The following is a 20,406-nucleotide window of genomic DNA, read 5'->3' on the forward strand; positions in this document are numbered from 1 at the left end:
TCCGTATTGAGTTAAGAAAATATAGTTCAAGGAAAGTATTATAATTTAAGTAAATTGTAAACACCCAGAAGCACAAAGACCGCTAGAAAGTAGAATGAATTAATTTCACTAAAAATCGCCTTGGGTGCTCTCGCAGACGTCCATGCTTTTCATATATATACTGCGGCCAAAAGAAACTGCCTACTTTACTGTGGAGTTTGCTGAATATAAGTCATTTGGGAACTTCAAGTGTAATAATCCATATATTCATTGCATTCAAATATTTCCCTTTCTGTTTTATTTCTTTGACATTATTGATACCAAAGAGATGACATTTCAGGCTTTCTGGAAAGCCAAACTTGTTTTATGTTTAACTTTGATTTCCCGTTGGTGCTCCAAAACAAGCTTGGATCTTCACAAACTAAGGATGCTTTGGTATCAATATGACTAATCATGTTTTTTTTCTTTTTGAGAAGAAATTTTCTTTATATATTTCTCAGTTTATGCATAACATCAATTTCCTGTCGTCTCCTAGGCCCTACATTCTGCTGCTATATTTTTACAAATGTGAAATATACACACAAGGATGATTTATCATGCATATGACTTACTTCGGCGTTGTTGGTCTTTAGAATGATTGTATGTAGTTTACGCCTAATTCGAGATAAAAAGATATTTACTAGTTAATCCTAGATATAAGTTTGATAAATGTGACCAAAACCTACATGTAACCTCGAAGGTCAAATTTTGAACAGATTTGTATTTATACCACTGTACGAATATGATTTATAATAACTTCACTTTTCTTGAAATTTTTGAACACAATTTCTTTATATCCCAATGTACACTTAACAAAACCCCTAAGTGTTCACTCTAATAAATGTATGTATTTAAAAACTACTTTTTAGAAGAATAGAATGATATTTGCAAACTATTACAACAACTGAGTCTTCCCAACAATTGTTAAAAGAAAATCAATGATCACTCAGTCTGATGAAAACCAATGTTCCATGACTAAGCTTGAAAACAATAAATCTTTACTTTGTGGCATATGTTTTGTGTAATAAGCATCTTTTTGTGATCATTATCAAATTTTAAAACTGGTGTCACTAAAAACACAAAACATTGACAAAATGACCAATGAGATACAATTTAGAAGGAAGAGCCGTTGGAATGTTAAAATCTGGGCAATCCTTGCATCACCTTTAAATCACTTTTATTTTATTTTTAAATTGTCCTTGCTATTACTTTTAAAAATTAACAACTTGTATCAAAACCCATTTTAACACTTTTTTTTCTATAGACTGTGTGTCATTTGCATCGCCAATTTATTGCAATTTGAAAGCTTTGGACAAAATTTGACTAAACCGGAAGTGACCTTGATTTTTGTCTGAGGTCAAAAGAGCCATAGCTGCCTTACCAACGACTCGGTCGACTCAAGTATTTAAACGGAAATCACCTGTTTTTATTTATAGATATATGTACCTTTTCAATTCAAGATCAAACTACAAGAATGTAATCATTTGTGGACCAGTGTTATATTTTCATAGTTGCAAGTTTGTTACATGACAATCATTTACTTGTTCAATACTCATTCTCTAAACAGGATTTGTAGAAAATTTTAAAAATAAAACAAGCTAGCAGCTATGACTTTGTGTCATTAAAATAGTTTAGGACTGTTTCTCCCGAGATACTTTTAAGGTTTATGTTGTATTATATATCTCTTACATTATCTATACATGTGTTGTAAAAAAAACAAGAGGCCCACGGGCCTTATAAGTCACCTGAGTATCATGAAACAACTTTCCAAAAATTGAATTTGGTTCGTGTTTTAAACCAGATGCCATGAAATCACAATTTTGAATGAGGCACCATTGCTTTTCATATTTATACACTTTAAATGCATGCTCTAGTTACTAATAATACCAAGAGTTAGATTAGAGTAACAAGGAGAAAATGCATTCTCACTTTATAACCAGTCGTGCACCCCACCCAACAGGAACCACTGACATTCGGGCCTAATATTTCAAAATTTTGGAAAGGACAAGATAGGGTAAGACCAGTATTTGGCCCCCGATTTTGGGTGTCTTTCAGAATGATCCAAAAGTTTATCCATGAAAACCTGTTTTCACCCCTGCAACAAAATGAGTACTGGTTTTAAGATTAAGAATATACCGAGGTCACAGTGAGGTCAGGAAATAGGTCAATTTTCGGAATTTCTCATTTTTATGCAAATTTTCACTCATTTTACAGCACATTTTCTTTCGGAAAACATAGAGCACACGCTTGCCTATCTACCAAATTTATATATCTTATACACTGATATCAGATGCAGCATATGTGTAAAAATCTCAGATAGGCAATCGTGTGCTCTATGTTTTCCGAAGAAAAATGCACCCAAAATATGATGAAAATCCACCAGAATTGAGGAAATTCGGGAAAATGTCCTACTTCTGAACCCTCTAGTGGCTTCCATGTAGGCTTTGAATCAAAAATAGTGTGTGTCTTAAATTAAGCATCATTTTAACTTGTTAACTACAAACTATCACAGTTTTATTAGTGTTCTGATTTTTATATAAAAAATTCGGCTGTTACCCTATCTTGTCCTTTATCATAAATTTTATATCATTATAAATGGAAGATTGATACGTAACCACCGAGCAGATTCCAAAGCATTAATTTATCTTCAGACTACCTACTGATAACCCCACCCCCAATCCCTGACCCAGAGAACATGAAATTTATCGAGATGCACCTTTCTTCATCATAAATATATATACTAAGATCATTGGCATAATACCTAGGAGCAATGGAAAAGATTTTCAAAGAATTAATGCATTTTCACTAAATAATCAATAGAATCCCGCCCTAACACCAGAACCCCTGACCCAGGGGCCATGAAATATACAGTTTTAGAAGAGGCATCCTTCCTCATCATAACAATGTACATAGTTCATTGGTTTAATACCCAGGAGCAGAGAAGATTTTTGAAGTTCTAATCAATGCATTTCCATTATATAGTCAATAGGGCCATGCCCTAACACTAGAACCCCTGACCCTGGGGCTATAAAATTCACAATTTTGGTAGAGGCACCCTTGCTAATCATAACTATGTACTTAGTTAGTTTATTTAATACCCAGAGCAGAAAAGAAGATTTTCAAAGAATTAATGCATTTTCACTATATAATCAATAGAGCCCCGCCCTAACCCCAGAACCCCTTACCCTCGGGCCATAAAATTCACAATATTGGTCGAGGCACTCTTGCTCATCATGAGTATGAACTTATTTAGTTTATTTCATACCATGAAGCTGAGACGTTTTTCAAAGAATTACCGGTAATGCATTTTCAATATATAATCAATAAAGCCCTGCCCTAACGCCAGAGCCCCTGACCCTCGGGCCATAAAATTCACTCTTGTTCATCGTAACTATGTATTTATTTAGTTTATTTCATACCCAGGAGCAGAGAAGAAGACTCTCAAAGAAATTATGCATTTTTACTATATTTAAGTAGAGGACTCAATGCTCATAACATTCATGCCAACATTTTAACATTTTAACTGCTTGATGTCCAGAACTAAAGAAGAAGATTTTTTTTAAAGATTTCATTAATTTTACTGGTTTTGGCCCCACCCCTCAGGCCCCAGGGGTTGGGGACCATAAAATTCACAAATTTTGTTCCCCTTCATCTATAGATGCTGTATACCAAATTTGGTTGAAATTGGTTCAGTGGTTTCAGAGAAGAAGCTGAAAATGTTCAAATGTTAACACACGACACACGACGCACGACGACGGACGAAAACAGATAGCAATAGGTCACCTGAGTGACTCAGGTTTCCTAATAAAAGATACATACGAAAATGCACAGAGCAAAAAAAAAATAAAAGCATAGAAAAGAAACACTCAATGTGAGACTCGAACTCATGAACATTATGTCTACAATCCAGCAATCATACCACTAAGCCACGCAATCATTGTAATCGGATTGACGAAATTGAGACAGATTGTTGAATCTTAAAATATTTTTGAGTAGAAAAATTAATACATATTTTCAACATTTTTAATATGAAGACCATCTTTAACCAAAATTATCTAAATAAAATTATTATAATTCAGATGTTGTTTTTCTGGTTAAAGGTGGTCCTTTGCTACAGTTTGTCATTGTTAAGGGGGTAACCTCAGTATTTACTATATTCTCCACATTAACTGAACAATTTATAATTTTATATATCTAACATATGAGGGAACTATTAATATTTGAAAATTATTTTTGTGTGATTTGCTTTAAGACTTATATAAACTAACGTTGTATGACAAAATTTTGGTTAAACAATGTATTTCTAAAAAATCACTACTAGACTAGGCGAAAGTGACTATCAAATGCGCTATGGCTCTTTCGCGTCAAACCAGGCTTAAATAGTGTTTAATTGTCCTGAGACAATCTTACAAACATGAACAAAAAACATGAAAACAATTATAATCGGTGCTTGTGGAATTTTCATACTGTGAAATCATTTAATTTCGTGGTGGTTAAATTTACGTTGTGTTTGAGGTACGAACAGACCCACGAATTCATGTCCACCCCCACCCACCCCACTTTCCACACAATGTCAACGGCTTGGTAAGATCTATGCAGTAGGTGTGCCAGCAGATGGATGAATCTCCTATTCAGGGGTACATGGTATCCAACAGTAAACGATGTATTGCAGTAATTAGAGTGGTTGGCAGTTTTATTCCATAGAGATTATTTTGTATGAATTTTCATTTTGAGGGTACATCATTTCCTTGACACTTTGCTTAAAATTCTGACAAGATACTTTCATGAAATCTAAGCAACATCGAAATGAAATATGCACCATTAACAATGAATTAGAGAAGAAATTCTTTATTACATGTATTTCTTATTTAAAATTAAAACAAAATTAAGTGAACACTTAGAAGTTTGGTTCAGTGTTTAAACTACATGTATGATCCTCTGATGTGTCCCAAACCTCCTCTTCAGTAGGTATCCTGGTTGAACTTTAATCTATAATTCTTTATATAAAAGATATATAATTTTTATCTTTTTCGACAGGATGGTTATCTTTCATTGTTTGTTAAAAGATTTTTTTTTATTCATATTGAGCACTAGCACTTTCGATAGAGGACTGCAGTGTTGCAACCACTATTGAAATAACGACCACTATTGAAATAATTATATCAATAGTGGTTGAGAGTGCATTTCAATATACAAACGTAGTTAGTAGCCACTATTGAAATATGACCACTATTGAAATAATTATATCAATAGTGTTTGAGTGTGTATTTCAATAGCAAACGTAGTTAGTAACCACTATTGAAATACGACCACTACTGAAATAATTATATCAATAGTGGTTGAGAGTGTATTTCAATAGCAAACATGGTTAGTAACCACTATTGAAATACGACCACTGTTGAAATAATTATATCAATAGTGGTTGAGTGTGTATTTCAATAGCAAACGTAGTTAGTAACCACTATTGAAATACGACCACTACTGAAATAATTATATCAATAGTGGTTTAGAGTGTATTTCAATAGCAAACATGGTTAGTAACCACTATTGAAATACGACCACTGTTGAAATAATTATACCAATAGTGGTTGAGAGTGCATTTCAATAACAAACATAGGTAATAACCACTATTGAAATATGACCACTATAATTGAAATAATTATTTCAATAGTGGGCGAGAGTGCATTTCAATATAATAACCACAGGTTTCAACCACTATTGAAATACGAGCACAACTAAAATAAATTTTTAATAGCGGGTGCCAGTGCATTTCAATATGGTAATCATAGGTTTCAACCACTATTAAAATACTACCAGTATTGAAAGAAAAGTTTCACCGCGTCAGAAACCTGTGAAATAATTATTTCAATATATATTGGATTTATTGTTCAATGCACTGTTGAAATCAATAATTTAATCCATATTGAAATCTTTATTTCAAAAGAGAACATTATTTCAATTGAGGTTGCAACCTATGTTTGTTATTGAAATGAATCTAACCCACTATTGAAATAACTATTTCAATAGCAGTCGTATTTCAATAGTGGTTATTATCTATGTTTGTTATTGAAATGTACTCTCAACAACTATTTCAATAGTGGTGGTATTTCAATAGTGTTAATTACCTATGCTTGTTATTGAAATGCACTATCAACCACTATTGAAATAATTATTTCAATGGTGGTTGTATTTCCATAGTGGTTATTACCTATATTCGTTATCGAAATGCAATCTCAACCACTATTGATATAATAATTTCAATAGTGGCTGTATTTCAATAGTGGTTATTACCTATGCTTTTTATTGAAATGCAATCCCTGCCACTATTGATATGATTATTTCAATAGTGGTCGTTATTTCAATAGTGGTTGCAACACTGCAGTTAGAGCCATTGAGAAGCTAGGACTCTTTTGAATGCAAACACCTAGTGCCAAATATATGTTCAATTTTAAGTTAAGTTTCCTCTTTTTTCCAGATATCTAAATGTAACATCTAAAACTTAAGTGATTCTCATCTCCCGTCGAAGAGTACATGATCCTTGACATGGCATCAAAAAAATTAACACTCTGTTTCCTTAAAATGCTATTTGGAAAGTTCAATTGAAAATATCAGTAGTTCTGGAGAAGAATACGAAAATATGAACAGTTTTAAAAGGTTCTTGTTAGGCAATCAGACCGACGGAATTAACTTTGATCAGGTTACTTAAATGAAATCATTTTTGTACATTCTGAAATGATAGAGCTATATTTTCATGTTTTTTTTTCATTTAAAACTCCCTTTTTTAAATGCTTTTTAGCAAGTTCAATTGAAAATACCAGTGGTCCTGAAAAGAATTTGAAAATGAGGTTCTTGTTAGACAAACAGACAGACAGAACATACTTTGACCGCGTTTTAAGAGGGACATTCATTCTATAAATAACTAATACTTCGATTCATCATCATGAAAATTAATACAAGTCATTCTATATCAAAGAATGTCTTTAAAAAAAACAAGTACTTCCCGACATTTATGAAAATAGTACTGAAAGGAAAAAGAAACGCAGGGTAGCATAATTGTCGATAAAAAATTGACCACATGACCGAAAATTGCAAAAATTGGTCAGATGGGAAATTTAGTTACTGTGCATCAAAATCAGCATTCAGAATTACTCAACCGTAAAATTTATGACGTCACGTAGAGAAAACGCTATAAAGTCCAAAACACGTGCAATTTGATAACGAAGTGTTTGTCCTCAAATCTTGTTGCATTATTTGATGCATATGAGGTATGCACATCGTTTTTCAATATTAAGAGACATTTATTTATTTATTGCAATCTTGGCACAGTTAACGGAAGTTCAATTGGGTCTTGTTTTCGAATTGCCTAATTAATGAAAAAGGCAACAACGGTTTACTAAGCGGTCTCTTGTAAATTTTCCCCCATAAAACTTTTTAGCCGTTGTCAGAGAGGATCTGGAGTGGATTTCAATCAACCGTGACGATGACGTTAACGCGAAACAGAGCCATGTTACAAGCGGGTTATTCGTCCTGCCATCTCTTAAATCGCCACCTTACAACCACAAAAACAGCCATTAATAGTGTACATGATTATAATCATTACATTTATACGAAATTTGATAGAAAACAATTCTGCAATTTGGTTTTTTGAGCCAGTCAACTTACTGTTGTATTCCACTCACTGGCGCATGCGCGCGCCGTTTGACTTATTTTTTTTGTGTTATTACCCATGCTAAATATAGCCAGGGTTTGAAAGATAAACACTCTGATGAAATTCCATGCAAAGGAGAAATAAGACTCTTACAAATGCACGAGATGGACCTTGAAGATAATGAGAGTTTTCGATTTTCCCTTTTGGGGGGTATCGTCATTTGAGCTTCAATAACTCATGAATAATTACACAAAATCATATGAGAATTTGGTTATATCTTTTAGAAAGATGATTTTAAAAGTTAGATAGGAAAACTAAAAAGTATTTTAAGAAAAACAAATTTAATTCACCTGAAAAGTTTACCCTGCGTTTCTTTTTCCTTTCAGTATATAATCATTTTTGTACATTTTAAAATGATTTCAGCCACATTTTTCAGATTTTTTTTCCATACCTGATCTAGTCCTCTGTTTCTTAAATGTCTTTCGACACATACCCCACCGAAGACACAAGACTATGGCAATCACAATTAGAGCAATCAAAACTAAAGGGATAACAACTCCCAAAACAAGAGGTAAAGGTATATTCCTTTCGTTGTTGACAAATCTGAAAAAAATGTATTTTTTAACAAAATGAATGGCAATTCTGGTAAATTATTGCAAATTAAGGATTTACAAAAGTTTGCTTACAGTGAAAAAAAATAATTTTAAGTGCACAACATTTAATTTTTAAAAATTTTCACTCTTAAAAGTTCTACGAATTCGCAGCAATTAAGCAAACTCGACACGGCTTAACATACCGGAAAACAATAATTTTGTGTCACATTTCAAATAGAGAAATTAGCGATATACCAAATGGATATAAGCCCCCAAAATCAAGAAGAAATTACTATGACTCTGCTGTTCTTCATAAGAATAACGATTCCCTTTATACTACAGTATTCACTGGGTGCATGCACGAAAAATATCCCTCACTGCCCAAGGACATAAGTGCCGCCGAGTAAGCACTCCGAAGACAAGTGGTACCATCTCAGTATGAGTGTAAATTCTCCAACATACAGACGGGCAAATGGGATTTGCTGTTCTTGGGAAGAACATTCTAAAAGATTCTCCTTCAGACATTCCTTTGAAGAAAACCCTTGTGGAACTCACCACCTTTCTGAGCCATTATTTAACACATATCATTCTCCACTGCGTACCGAAGCTTTTACACAAGTTTTATATCCCCTTGCAAATTGGTAAGTGGTCCTTTGGAAGCTAGATTTTGGAAACATGGTATTTAATTTCCGAATTACATGTACATGTATCTCCCTTTAAAATAAGGAATAGCCTTTTTTAAACAAAAATGAATTTGTACGGCAAAGTTTCGCAAGTTTTGTTGTGTCCAGTGGTGTTTGAGAAGAAGTCAAAACCTGATGATGAACAGACAGACGGGCGCGAGACAACTTTTTCTAGATCTGTTTAGGTGTTTTGCCTTTTATTAAATCAATACAAACCTAACACTTGTCGTTATTGGTACAGTGGTAGAGGATAATGAATAATTCAAGCTACTGGTAATTAGATTCTTGTCTTCTGTATTAGATGGGCCAGTAGATCTGACCACAAGTTGATAGCAATCACGATCTACAAAATGTCAAAAGGTTTATTATAAAATATTGTAAGAGTTAATTTCTTTATCTGCGTATATCAAGTTAGAGGGATATTAACGAAAGCCTGCTCAAAATTATTTATTTATTATATTCGTTCCACAAATACGCCTCTGTAAACGTCTAGAAAGCAGTGTGAACACATGGTGAAGTCTGGTGATTTTTTTTTTAATGTTTCAAATTGCCAATATACGGAAGCCCATTTAGGAATTTTTGAATTCGTTATAACGATTTTTTGAATTCGTTATAACGAATTTAATTTGTTATCATAATAACAGATTCATTGAATTCGTTATAACGAATTTAATTTGTTATAACAGATTTATTGAATTCGTTATAACGAATTTAATCTGTTACTTGTGTTACAGATTTGTTGAATTCGTTATAACCAACTTCTTGAATCGATCATAACGAATTCAACAAATCTGATATAACAGATTGAATTCAATAATTCTGTAATAACAAATTAAATTCGTTATAACGAATTTAATGAATTTGTTATAACAAATTAAATTCGTTATAACAAGTTAAAAAAAATCTGTTATAACAATTAAATTAAATTCGTTATAACGAATTCTAAAAATCGTTATAACAAATTCAAAAATATTTTTGATAGGTCCTAAATGGGCTTCCGTACCAATAGGATAAACTGTTTAATGAGTCAGTGATGCAACTTTTTTTGTCTATGACTATGAGAACTAATTCATGTTGATTTTTGCAATCTGTTTTAAATTTTCTACGTTCCCAATATCCTACCGAGAAATAATCCCTTGTAAGATATACGGCCGCGTAAAAGCTATATATGTTATAAATTTTCATAAAATTGAATAATCTTTGATTTGATGAAAGTTTATCAAACTTCGAAATATGCAATAGGTATAAGATACATTAACAGAGGTGATGTAGCGAGGCGTAATACATCCACTCGTGTGAGATTAAAAAAAAATTATTAAGGTACACAAATTGAACCATTATATATTGCAATAGCTTATCAGAATCTCCTGTCGATTTTAAGATTGTCCAATTAACCTTTATATCATTGATAATATGCATGTACTCTAAAACTTTATTAGAACAACATTTATCAAGGCTATTTCAATTAGAATCATGTTTGTGCATAAAACGTCCGCCCTCAGGTTACAAAAGCCAAAGACGATCGAGGACACTTATTCATCATCGACAAAGAATACTGGGAGGGTTATATATCTAGAGCCAAAATTCTTGTTATTCCCAGAATTATTGCTTTTATAAGTAATAGTTACTGTAGTAAATTTTAGCTAGAGAGACAGACGGACGGACAGACATCTTTATCACTATATACCCAGTTCTCCCACTTTTCGGGGGGTACAAAAATGTCTGGATTTTCGTAATCTGCATGTTTGAATTCTTACATTTATATGTGTCTGTTGATCTGTATCTCAGAGGACATGTGTTTTCTGTAAACACACTACAGTCTGTATTCTGATTCGCCTGGATAACGCCTCCTCCTTCATTGTATTCTGTACATCGTCCTGGTAAGTATAAAGAGTGGAATTAAATTGTAAAATAACACGGACATTTCTAAATATCACATTTATAAACTTTTTAAAAGTTGTTTTTAGGCCTAGATACATTTAATTGAAAATATAATTTGCGAAAAAAGTTATCTGTTTAATATTAACCGACACATTATGTAACATAATAACAAAGATCAAGTGCGTTTGCAGCTTTAAATTTTCAAAATAATACCTAAACATAACTGTGAAATCATCATATTTCATAGGGGTTTATTTTACGTTGATTTCTTAGAATAAAGAGACATTCGAATTCATGTCCATCAGGAAAAGTATATCATTTACATCACTGTACATTGAACATCAGTACATAACAAACCCTTATTTACGAAATCAAATCCCCAATAACACATAGTAGTTCATCAAACCTCGAAAATATGACCCAAAGAAATTTTGTGAGTATTTTACAGTACCCGTTACAAGAAAACACAATCAATTCATTACTTAAATGTTTCTGGAGTACAATGATATTTTTATAGTATACAAACCATTAACGATGAATTTAGGTACCGCGCACACCTCTATTGTAACATTTAGGAAATGATTGGGTACGCAGTGATAGACTAAAGCAGAGCTACTGCAGTCTTGGGATAGGGAGGAACAGTTCTTTCTTAAAGCCGCTTGATTCCAGTCACTTTCATTTTCTGGACAGTATTCTACCACATCGGCTGAGGATCTGGTTACTTCACAGCATTCACACGTCTAAAATATCCGATCTCAGAATCTGAATCTCAGATCACAGAAGCTGGAAGTTTTTAACCTTTCTTTTTTGTAAATTAAATAATCCCCATACAATAATCATGATAATAATAACATTATTATTCATGTCATTGTAGTATGCAATTTTTTTTTTATATTTATGAAAAGAAAGATTAAAACGTCAATTCAAGCGCCTACAGGTGATCTAGGAGTAATTTTTTTCGTTTGACACATTTCAGTTAAGCTCTCACAAAATTCTCCACAATGTTATTTTTTTCACTTTGATAAAGATAAAAAAAATACATGTATTTATTAAAATATTATCATACAGCAACCAAATAACAGTACTTTTACCTTTAGGCAGCAATTCCACATTATTACCAAACCCAACAGTCGAGAAATCATTAGACTTCAGCATCCAGATCACCAAATATCTAAAACACATGAGGTTCACATTATAAAAGGCAGCTAACAGATTGAGCAGTTAACTGCACGAAGTGCATGATATGTATCTTAAAACAAGAAGTACTACGGGAGTATCTCTGAGGCATATATACAAGTTTTCTAGTAGTATACATTCACGTTGCAATAAAACATTAACACAGTTTCCTAGGGTAATGAAACGTTGTACTTTTGACATAGACATTAATGTACAGTTGTATTGCAGAATCTAATTACATTATCAGGGTCCACATAGAATTAATAACAGTGTATGTACGTAGAATTTACAATCGATTTCTTGAGAAACGTTCCAAGTCCGAATATATAACCAATAAATATTCTTACCATTTGACTCACAATTCAAAATACATATTACACGCTCTCTCATTTAAAAGAAAGTAATTACCTTCCTACCAAACATACTGAGTTACATTGTACTTTACAATAATGTCATGTAATGTTAGTAATGGACTTCACAGTAAATTAATGCTTTTTTCAGCCAATGCATTGATCAATGAAAGCTCTTTTACTTGGGAGTCACGAAAACACAAAGGATTTAATGACAACGCAAGTCACAAGCAGATCGTGTTGTCACAAGCAGATTAATTACAATGTACTAGTGAAATGCATGGAAACTGATTGTACTATTTAACATAAAAGTGTTGGCTTTCAAAAAGTTTGTCTGACATGAGCAAAATATATTATTTCATGGAGAACTAAGAAAATAATAATAGAGAGTTCTCAACGTAATTCTGAGTCAAGAAATAAATTATTCTGTAAATACGAAAAGTCAATCCAGGTGTATAAACATGAAATAAAATGGGATATGGATTTATTCTACACAGACTTATAATGTGAACAACATGAAGAGGAGGTACAACTATAACCCCCCCCCCCCCCCCCCCCCCCCATTATACCAGTATATATTTATTTGCCATAGAAAACGTAGCTACCCCAATTATCATGATTGTTAACAATATAACATAATTATTTATATTAACTAAAGCCACTGGTTTTGCACCCCTTCCCCATGACATTTCTTCTGATTGGTCTTTTCCGAGATCTAGATTAAACCAGACTGGTGCGTTTGAAAAAAAAAATTAAAGCTATAATATATTACAAATCTAAATATTATTTGGTAAACAGTTGGGAAAATTATGATTTCTTTTTTTTTAAAATACATTGAAATATTTACATCTGTGTTTTTCTAGAAAGCTTACTGTGAAATTGATTTGAAAACAGTTTCGTGTATACTCACGCGTATAAATACATGTATACACGGAGAAACGTGCGTTAACGTGACGTCACAATGAGACTGCAGCGACGTTAGTATAATGCAACAATATAGGGCAGCGAGAAAATTAAATGTTGAGTACATTTTAGTTGCCTCGAAACAGGTAAAATGTAAATATAAGAAATTTTTTTCAGTTAAGTGTTAATTTTTGTTGTGTGAATCACACAGACTTGCACATAGGCATATTTTTCATGAAGCGCACTAATATGCCTATGTGACAAGTCTGTGTGATTCACACATCAATAACTCACATGCACAAAACTAAAAAACATTCCTTGAATAAACCTTAACCTGTATAAATGTGCAAATAAATTTCCCTATAAACACAAAGAGTTAATCATCTACCATTATTTTTCTTTTGACTTTTTTAAACTATGACTAAATCAAATGACTGAAAAGTTAGGAATATGACTTTTGTGTAATTCTAAAGGTTTAAGGATTGTATGGATGCATTCAATAAAAATTGATATTGTTGAGATGGTGACCAGATCAAATGAATGAGGCCCGCTTTCAGAATGAACATGAAAATATCAGGTAGCCAAAAGGGTTTTGACCATGACCCTGAACCCACCGTATGTACATGTACTCGCGTATATGTCAGTCTGCCTACAAATCGGTTGTATTTTATTCAGTTACATGTATATTTGGGGTATTTGCCACTGCCTCGGCGCTTATCATTCGTACTACTTTTTGTAAGAATTGGTTGACCATTTTAAATCAATGCACTGCATGATGTTTAAACCTGGTTTCAATCAATATTAAAAAAAAAAAACGCCTATATTCAATTTAAATCATTAAAAAATAAGTAACCCACACTTAAGATAAAAATTAAACTATCAAAATTCATAGACACGTGTATTTTTCAGTGTAAGCAAAATCTTCGAATAGATGTATTATTTTATTTATAAAGACTTTCTTCAACGATAGTCTAGAGCGTTTGGTCTAAATTTTACTTCCATTGCAAACAACCGACTAATAGTCGAGAATATACGGTAGAAACTTTGTTTAAGACCACTGCACATCCAATCCATTTCCCAGTGGCACTCTGTGAGTGAAGTACATGTGTAAGAGTCCCATTGGACCAAGGGGAGAGAAAATATGCTCCGGACAAGAATTTTTATATAAATCTCCTTTGACCTTAATCTTTGACCTAGAAACATGGGTCAAGGTTACTGCACATCCTTTCCCCAAAGTCACTTTGTATGTGAAGTATGGGCAAGATTGGGCCAAGGAGAGACAACATAAGATTTAAAACTAGAACTGTCCAAACGGGACAAATTACCCCCCGCTGGGTTTTTCAGAAGTAAGCTTTTCCATAATAAAGATACATGTATGTATCAAACACGAATTATGAAATTTTTATTCCAGTGACCTTGAACTTCTCTAAATGACCTTGGGTCAAGATCATGACACACCCTTGGGTCATGGGCAATCTCTGTGTGAAATAAAAACCTACCAAGTTTATCCATAAGAAAGATATGGACCGTAAACGAATAATGAAACTTTTCTATCAGCGACCTTGAACTTCTCTAAATGACCTTGGATCAAGGTCATGACACACCCTTGGGTCATGGGCAATATCTGTGTGAAATAAAAACCTACCAAGTTTATCCATAAGAAAGATATGGACCGGACACGAATTATGAAACTTTTCTTTCAGCCACCTTGAACTTCTCCAAATGACCTTGGGTCAAGGTCATGACACACTCTTAAGTCATAAGCAATCTCTGGTTGAAATGAGAACCTACCAAGTTTATCTATAAAAGATATGTATCAAACATGATTTATGAAATTTTCTTCCAGTGACCTTGAACTTCCCCAAATGACCTTGGGTCAAGGTCATAACAAACCCTTGGGTCATGGTCAATCCTTGTGTGAAATGAGAACCTACCAAGTTTATCCATAAGAAAGATATGGACCGGACACGAATTATGAAATTTTTCTTCCAGTGACCTTGAACTTCCCCAAATGACCTTGAGTCAAGGTCATGACACACCCTTAGGTCATGAGCAATCTTAGTGTGGAGTAGTAGATTCTAATGTCCCTCTGTAAGAAAGATATGGACCGGACACGATTGCACAGACAGACGGACGGACGGACAGACGGACAAGGTGATTCCTATATACCCCCCCAAACTTCGTTTGCGGGGGGTATAACAAGAGGCCCAAGGGCAACGTTGCTCACCTGAGCATATCGGGTAGTGAAAAGCACAGATCAGAACAGAATTGATAAGTTTACTGAGGAGGTGGGGGGGCGGGGGGGGGGGGGCTTGAAATCTATTACTATTTGAAAATACCTCCATATCAATTCTGCATATGACTTCTTGAGAAACTTGTTAAAAAAGATTTTTTAACATTTTGTTCTATAAATTACTTTGTAATAATTTGAACTTGACTCACTATTGTTTCCCTCCCTACCCCAAAGGGTATTCATGATTTGAACATATTTAAATCTTCAATACATGAGGATGCTTACATGTCAATATGACTTAACATAGCTTTTCTGTTATTGAGATTTTTTAAAATTTGGATCCTTCATTGTGGCTTCATCCTACCCCTGGGGGTTATGATTTGAACAAACTAGAATCTACAGTAACTGAGGATGCTTCTACATATATATTACTAATCATGGCTTTGCAGCGCTAAAGACGTTTTGTTAAAGATTTCCCCCATTTATTGATATGAAAAACTTTGATCGGCAATTGTGGCACCACCCTACCCCTGGGAGTCCTGATTCAATCAAACTTGAACGTACACTTTCTGAGGCTGATTCAACATTAGTTTCATCTTTCCTGTCCTAATGGTTCTTGAGAAGATTTTCAAAAATATTTGCTACTAGTATTTATTCCTATGTAAAATTTTGATCGGCCATTGTGGCCACACCCTTTCCCGGGGGCCACGAACTTAAATGTACACTATTTGAGGATGATTCAACATGAGTTTCATCTTTTCTGTCCCTGTGGTTCTTGAGAAGAAGATTTTTAAATATTGTTCCTATATATTCCTATGTAAAAATTCAATCGGCCATGGTGACCCCACCCTACCCCCAGAGGGCACGATTTGAACAATCTTGAATGTACACTATCTGATGAGGATGCATCTACATGAGTTTCATATTTCCTTGCCCAGTAGTCTTTGGAAAGTGCTATTAATTTTTCACTTATACATAATTATCTCTCCTTGGAAGAGGGCCTGGCCCTTCATTTGAACAAATTTGAATCCCCTTAACCCAAGAATACTAAATAGCAAGTTTGTTAGAAATTGGTCCAGTGGTTCTTGAGAAGAAGATGAACAACAACAATGACGACAGGCAACGGAAAAATTGAAAAATCAGAAAAGCTCACTTGAGGCTTCGGCTCATGTGAGCTAAAGAGGGGCAGAAATTTATTTTGCTATTGAAACCGCACACAAGCTTGACAGGCTAATCAGAGAATTAGTGTCCCCCGCTCGGGGAAAAAGTAAACCATGCGCAGTTCTGGGAGAGGGGGGGGGGGGTAGTTGGATCCCTCTGACTGAATTTGTAGAATCATTAAATGTATACATGTATACTGAAGCAAATAAAGTACATGTATGTCAATATATGGATATAAAGATTTGATTGCTTATTCTTAATTATGTGTATACTATAGTTTCCTTATATGGAATTTTTATCACACTGTAATGATGACTTTATGAGTTTGTACAAGCTAGACCTCATAACTTTAAAATTTCACATGCTGAATACTCATTACTGTCATTTAGTAAAAAAAAAAAAAGCATTTTGAAAAAAGAAAATAGATCGTCCGGGAATCGAACCCGGGATTTCTCACATGTGAAGCGAGAGACATACCTCTAAACCACAGAAACGCTGTTAATTTAAAAAAATTATATACAAAGATGAAGTCACAACATGTATTTATATATTCACGTTATAATTCACGATATAATGTGTAAATATGTGTAATTATACATATTTCTCTTTCAAATTGTTAATGTTCCATGGTAAAAGCATGTTACAAATGACATTATGAACTTGAACGTTTATTTTTACAAAAAGACCATTTTGTAATTTTTTTTTAATAACACTCTTACCAATATGTTTTGTTATTTGATATTCTTTAATTTTATAGCGAGCGTCGCGAAGCAACGCTCGCGAAGCGAGCTCAATAGACTAACGTGTATGAACAGAGGTAATTCGGATTGAAATCTGTACATACGTCAGCTCTGTGCAACCTTCCCAGAATTCCTGCACTACCCAATGTCCTTTGCGCGAATAAATCAAAAAATAGTAAAAAAAATAAAGGAACATTGTTTCTTACCGAAATCTTAACGAAATGATTTTGCCTTACCTTATTCAAAAAAATACCCCAATGTCACAACACCGGCCTTCACCTTGCCATTCGGAATTGATACAAATGATGTCATCGGAAACTTACGAATTTTGACGAAGTTATGTCGGTTGCTTCCGTGAAACTCGGAAAACATGTTGCAGTACATAGCAAAATGGTGGCTAAAACATGGCAACAACTTACTTGAAAAGAACGATTTAAAGCAATCTTTTTTTCCATAAAACTAGCGTTTGCGTCCAAAGTCAACAGAACTTTTTATCTGACGTCATACTTCCGTCACGTCAACGGTTCGGGTATTTCCGATTTTGTCGGACATTTCCGAGAAGTTTGGAATCTCAATCCCGATACTTGGGAAATGATTTCTTTTTATTGTTTTGTTTTATTCTTTTTCTTGAATGATAGACAGTACACGTGTAGGTTTCTGCTAGTAAATAAACTGCGCTCGCCCCAACGGTCACACTGTAAAACATATTATAAAGATAACAATATAAAAGTAACTTTTTATCATTATTATGGAATACACTTCTTAGATACCAATTTATGTGATTTTTCCTTAGCTTTTAGTTTTCATCAAGAGTCTTTTCTCGATATTTGGATCTGGCGACAGTTCTTTCCATATGCGTCAATTGAAAGCAGCGCTCTGATTGGTTGCTTTCTGTAGATAAATCGTACACAAAATATAAACTGTAAGGATTGACATGCTTAGTGAAGGATATTTAACAAGTTTATACAGATAAATATAACCAAATATAGTAAAATACGTACAATGAAACCACAACTGTATTGTTCAATGACATCACGACAGTTTGATTTTCCCTCCGTTTTGGTGCACTAAAGGGCTACTTTGTGTACGAGTTATTAACAGAACGCTGCATTCAACTTACGCCGGAAATCCATATGGAAAGAACTGTCGCCAGAACCAAATATCGAGAAAAGAGGTTAGTTATATGACTAACGGCACGCGTTGATTAAAATTTGACTGAAGAATATTAAAATTGAGTCTAAAATTGAGTCTATACTCCACTCACTCCTTCTTGGTCCGCAACGAAATTCGCCCAGAAACAAGATATAAAGTCCGGTCAAAATTTGTAGTAGCGAATTTCCTATTTTTAGATTCCTCCCTTGTGTACTTTTATAGTAGGGGTAACTTTATTAAAGGAAGATAAATATTTTGTGACAAGCCCCTGTGGTAAACAGTAAAATTTCAAGCCGGTTTCAGTTGATATAGATGATTAAGGTATGATTTAAGATTTCTAGAGGAAAAAATCGTAGATGATAATTATTTTGAATTATTTATATTGTTGAATATTCAGAATAATGGCTTTTGAAATAAATGTGTTTTATGTTTATGACAAACATTCAAATTATTGTATACAAAAAAACTTACTTTATTCATGACATTAAAGCAAATTATTTTAAAATATACGAGTTTACCAATCAGAAAATTTTACAAATTTATTCTTTTTTAGTAAGTCAGTCATGTAGCAACAGGGGGCCGGGGGCTTGCCCCTTCCCCCACTATTTTCCAGACATAACTTTTAGTTTTACTGTATTAAAAATTTCCATTGAAAGCTGGGTGTTAGCAACACCCTTGAAAGTCCCCATCCCACCACACACTTTTTCAGAAAAAAAGATGCTATATCACTTTAAAAAATATTATAATTTTTATCATAATTAAGTCCCTTTGGTTAACTCGACGCATCTTACTGAATGTCACCTATCATGGATCATCATGGATCATATAATGAATCAATATGAACAGGACTCATCTAACCAAAAACTATATGTATGATGAAAATTGATTGAAAACTGCTCAATTTTTAATTTATGACAGAGAATGCTAACACCTAAACATTCATGGTGAAAATCCACATTAGTCTTTGTGTACAAGAAAAAAAACCTTTTCAGCATTACAGACACATTAAAACCACAATAAATAAAGGATATTCGTGTCGCAACTTTATTCGAAGTATTCTATACTGGTTGCAAGTTGCGAAACCATTATTTAACCTTACTTGTGTCTTGCATTACATTTATCAGCAAAACAAACGATAATTATGTTTATTTTATCTTGTTAAAATACTGTCTTACTTACAATAGATCGGTTTTGATTGTGAGTTTACTAATCATAATATGTTCTCTCGACTCTTGAATGCAAACAGCTGATCAATGCCTAGGTCACATTTCCCGGCCGGTAGCCTTGACCGTTGGTAATCAGTGGTAATCCGTGGTGTTAGCGATGCCCAAAAATCGGTACACATCGGCCTAGTAGTCCTTAAAGTATCAGTCACATTATCCAGCGATGGGTATACGATGGGCAAGAAATGCATTTTATGATAAAAATGGCGTGGTTGCCGGCCGGACTTACAAAGGACCACCGATGCATTGCTAATCAAAAAACGATGTTCCAGGATAATCAGCCGATATATATTACATCGTTCATTCATTGGCAAACATCGTTCGTATATCAGTCGACTACGGGCCAATGTTTGATCGAAAATCGACCGGTGATCGGCAGTTATCTGTTGAACACCACTCAATCCCCCGATGACTTCTGATTCAACGGTTATTGGACGATGCTCGGCCATACATCGGCCGATCCTTGAAAGATTTGTTAATGATGGGTTACCGATGAGGAGCGATGTGAGACATCGTTGGAGATATCGCTGAAATTAAACTACGAATTATTTCCTACCGATGACCCCACCGATTCGCAAAATGGCCTCAGTCACCGTCCGATCACTAGTGGTGCCCGGCCGGCAATCATGCCATTTTCATCAAAAA

The 20,406-nt window shown here is 33.9% G+C and overlaps 1 protein-coding gene across 2 annotated transcripts in view; it reads right to left on the reverse strand.

Moving 5' to 3' along the window:
• The window catches only part of LOC134276984 (uncharacterized), a 42,393-nt gene that overhangs the window by 899 nt on the left and 21,088 nt on the right, over nucleotides 1-20,406 (reverse strand). The window contains exons 2-6 of one of the 2 annotated variants that reach the window (XM_062759268.1): nucleotides 11,915-11,994; nucleotides 11,350-11,563; nucleotides 10,700-10,819; nucleotides 9,159-9,285; nucleotides 8,118-8,269 (exon numbers count right to left, since the gene is read on the reverse strand). In XM_062759268.1, coding sequence (XP_062615252.1) covers nucleotides 8,118-8,269; nucleotides 9,159-9,285; nucleotides 10,700-10,819; nucleotides 11,350-11,563; nucleotides 11,915-11,965 — 664 coding nt within the window. In that variant the 5' untranslated portion in view covers nucleotides 11,966-11,994. Of the gene's footprint in view, nucleotides 1-8,117; nucleotides 8,270-9,158; nucleotides 9,286-10,699; nucleotides 10,820-11,349; nucleotides 11,564-11,914; nucleotides 12,090-20,406 lie in introns of those variants that run through there. The other variant, XM_062759266.1, reaches the window with a different exon arrangement.

This window comes from Saccostrea cucullata, unplaced genomic scaffold, assembly GCF_032062105.1.
Source record: "Saccostrea cucullata isolate Sc308-1 unplaced genomic scaffold, CSIRO_AGI_Scuc_v1 ctg386, whole genome shotgun sequence".
NCBI lineage: Eukaryota > Metazoa > Mollusca > Bivalvia > Ostreida > Ostreidae > Saccostrea > Saccostrea cuccullata.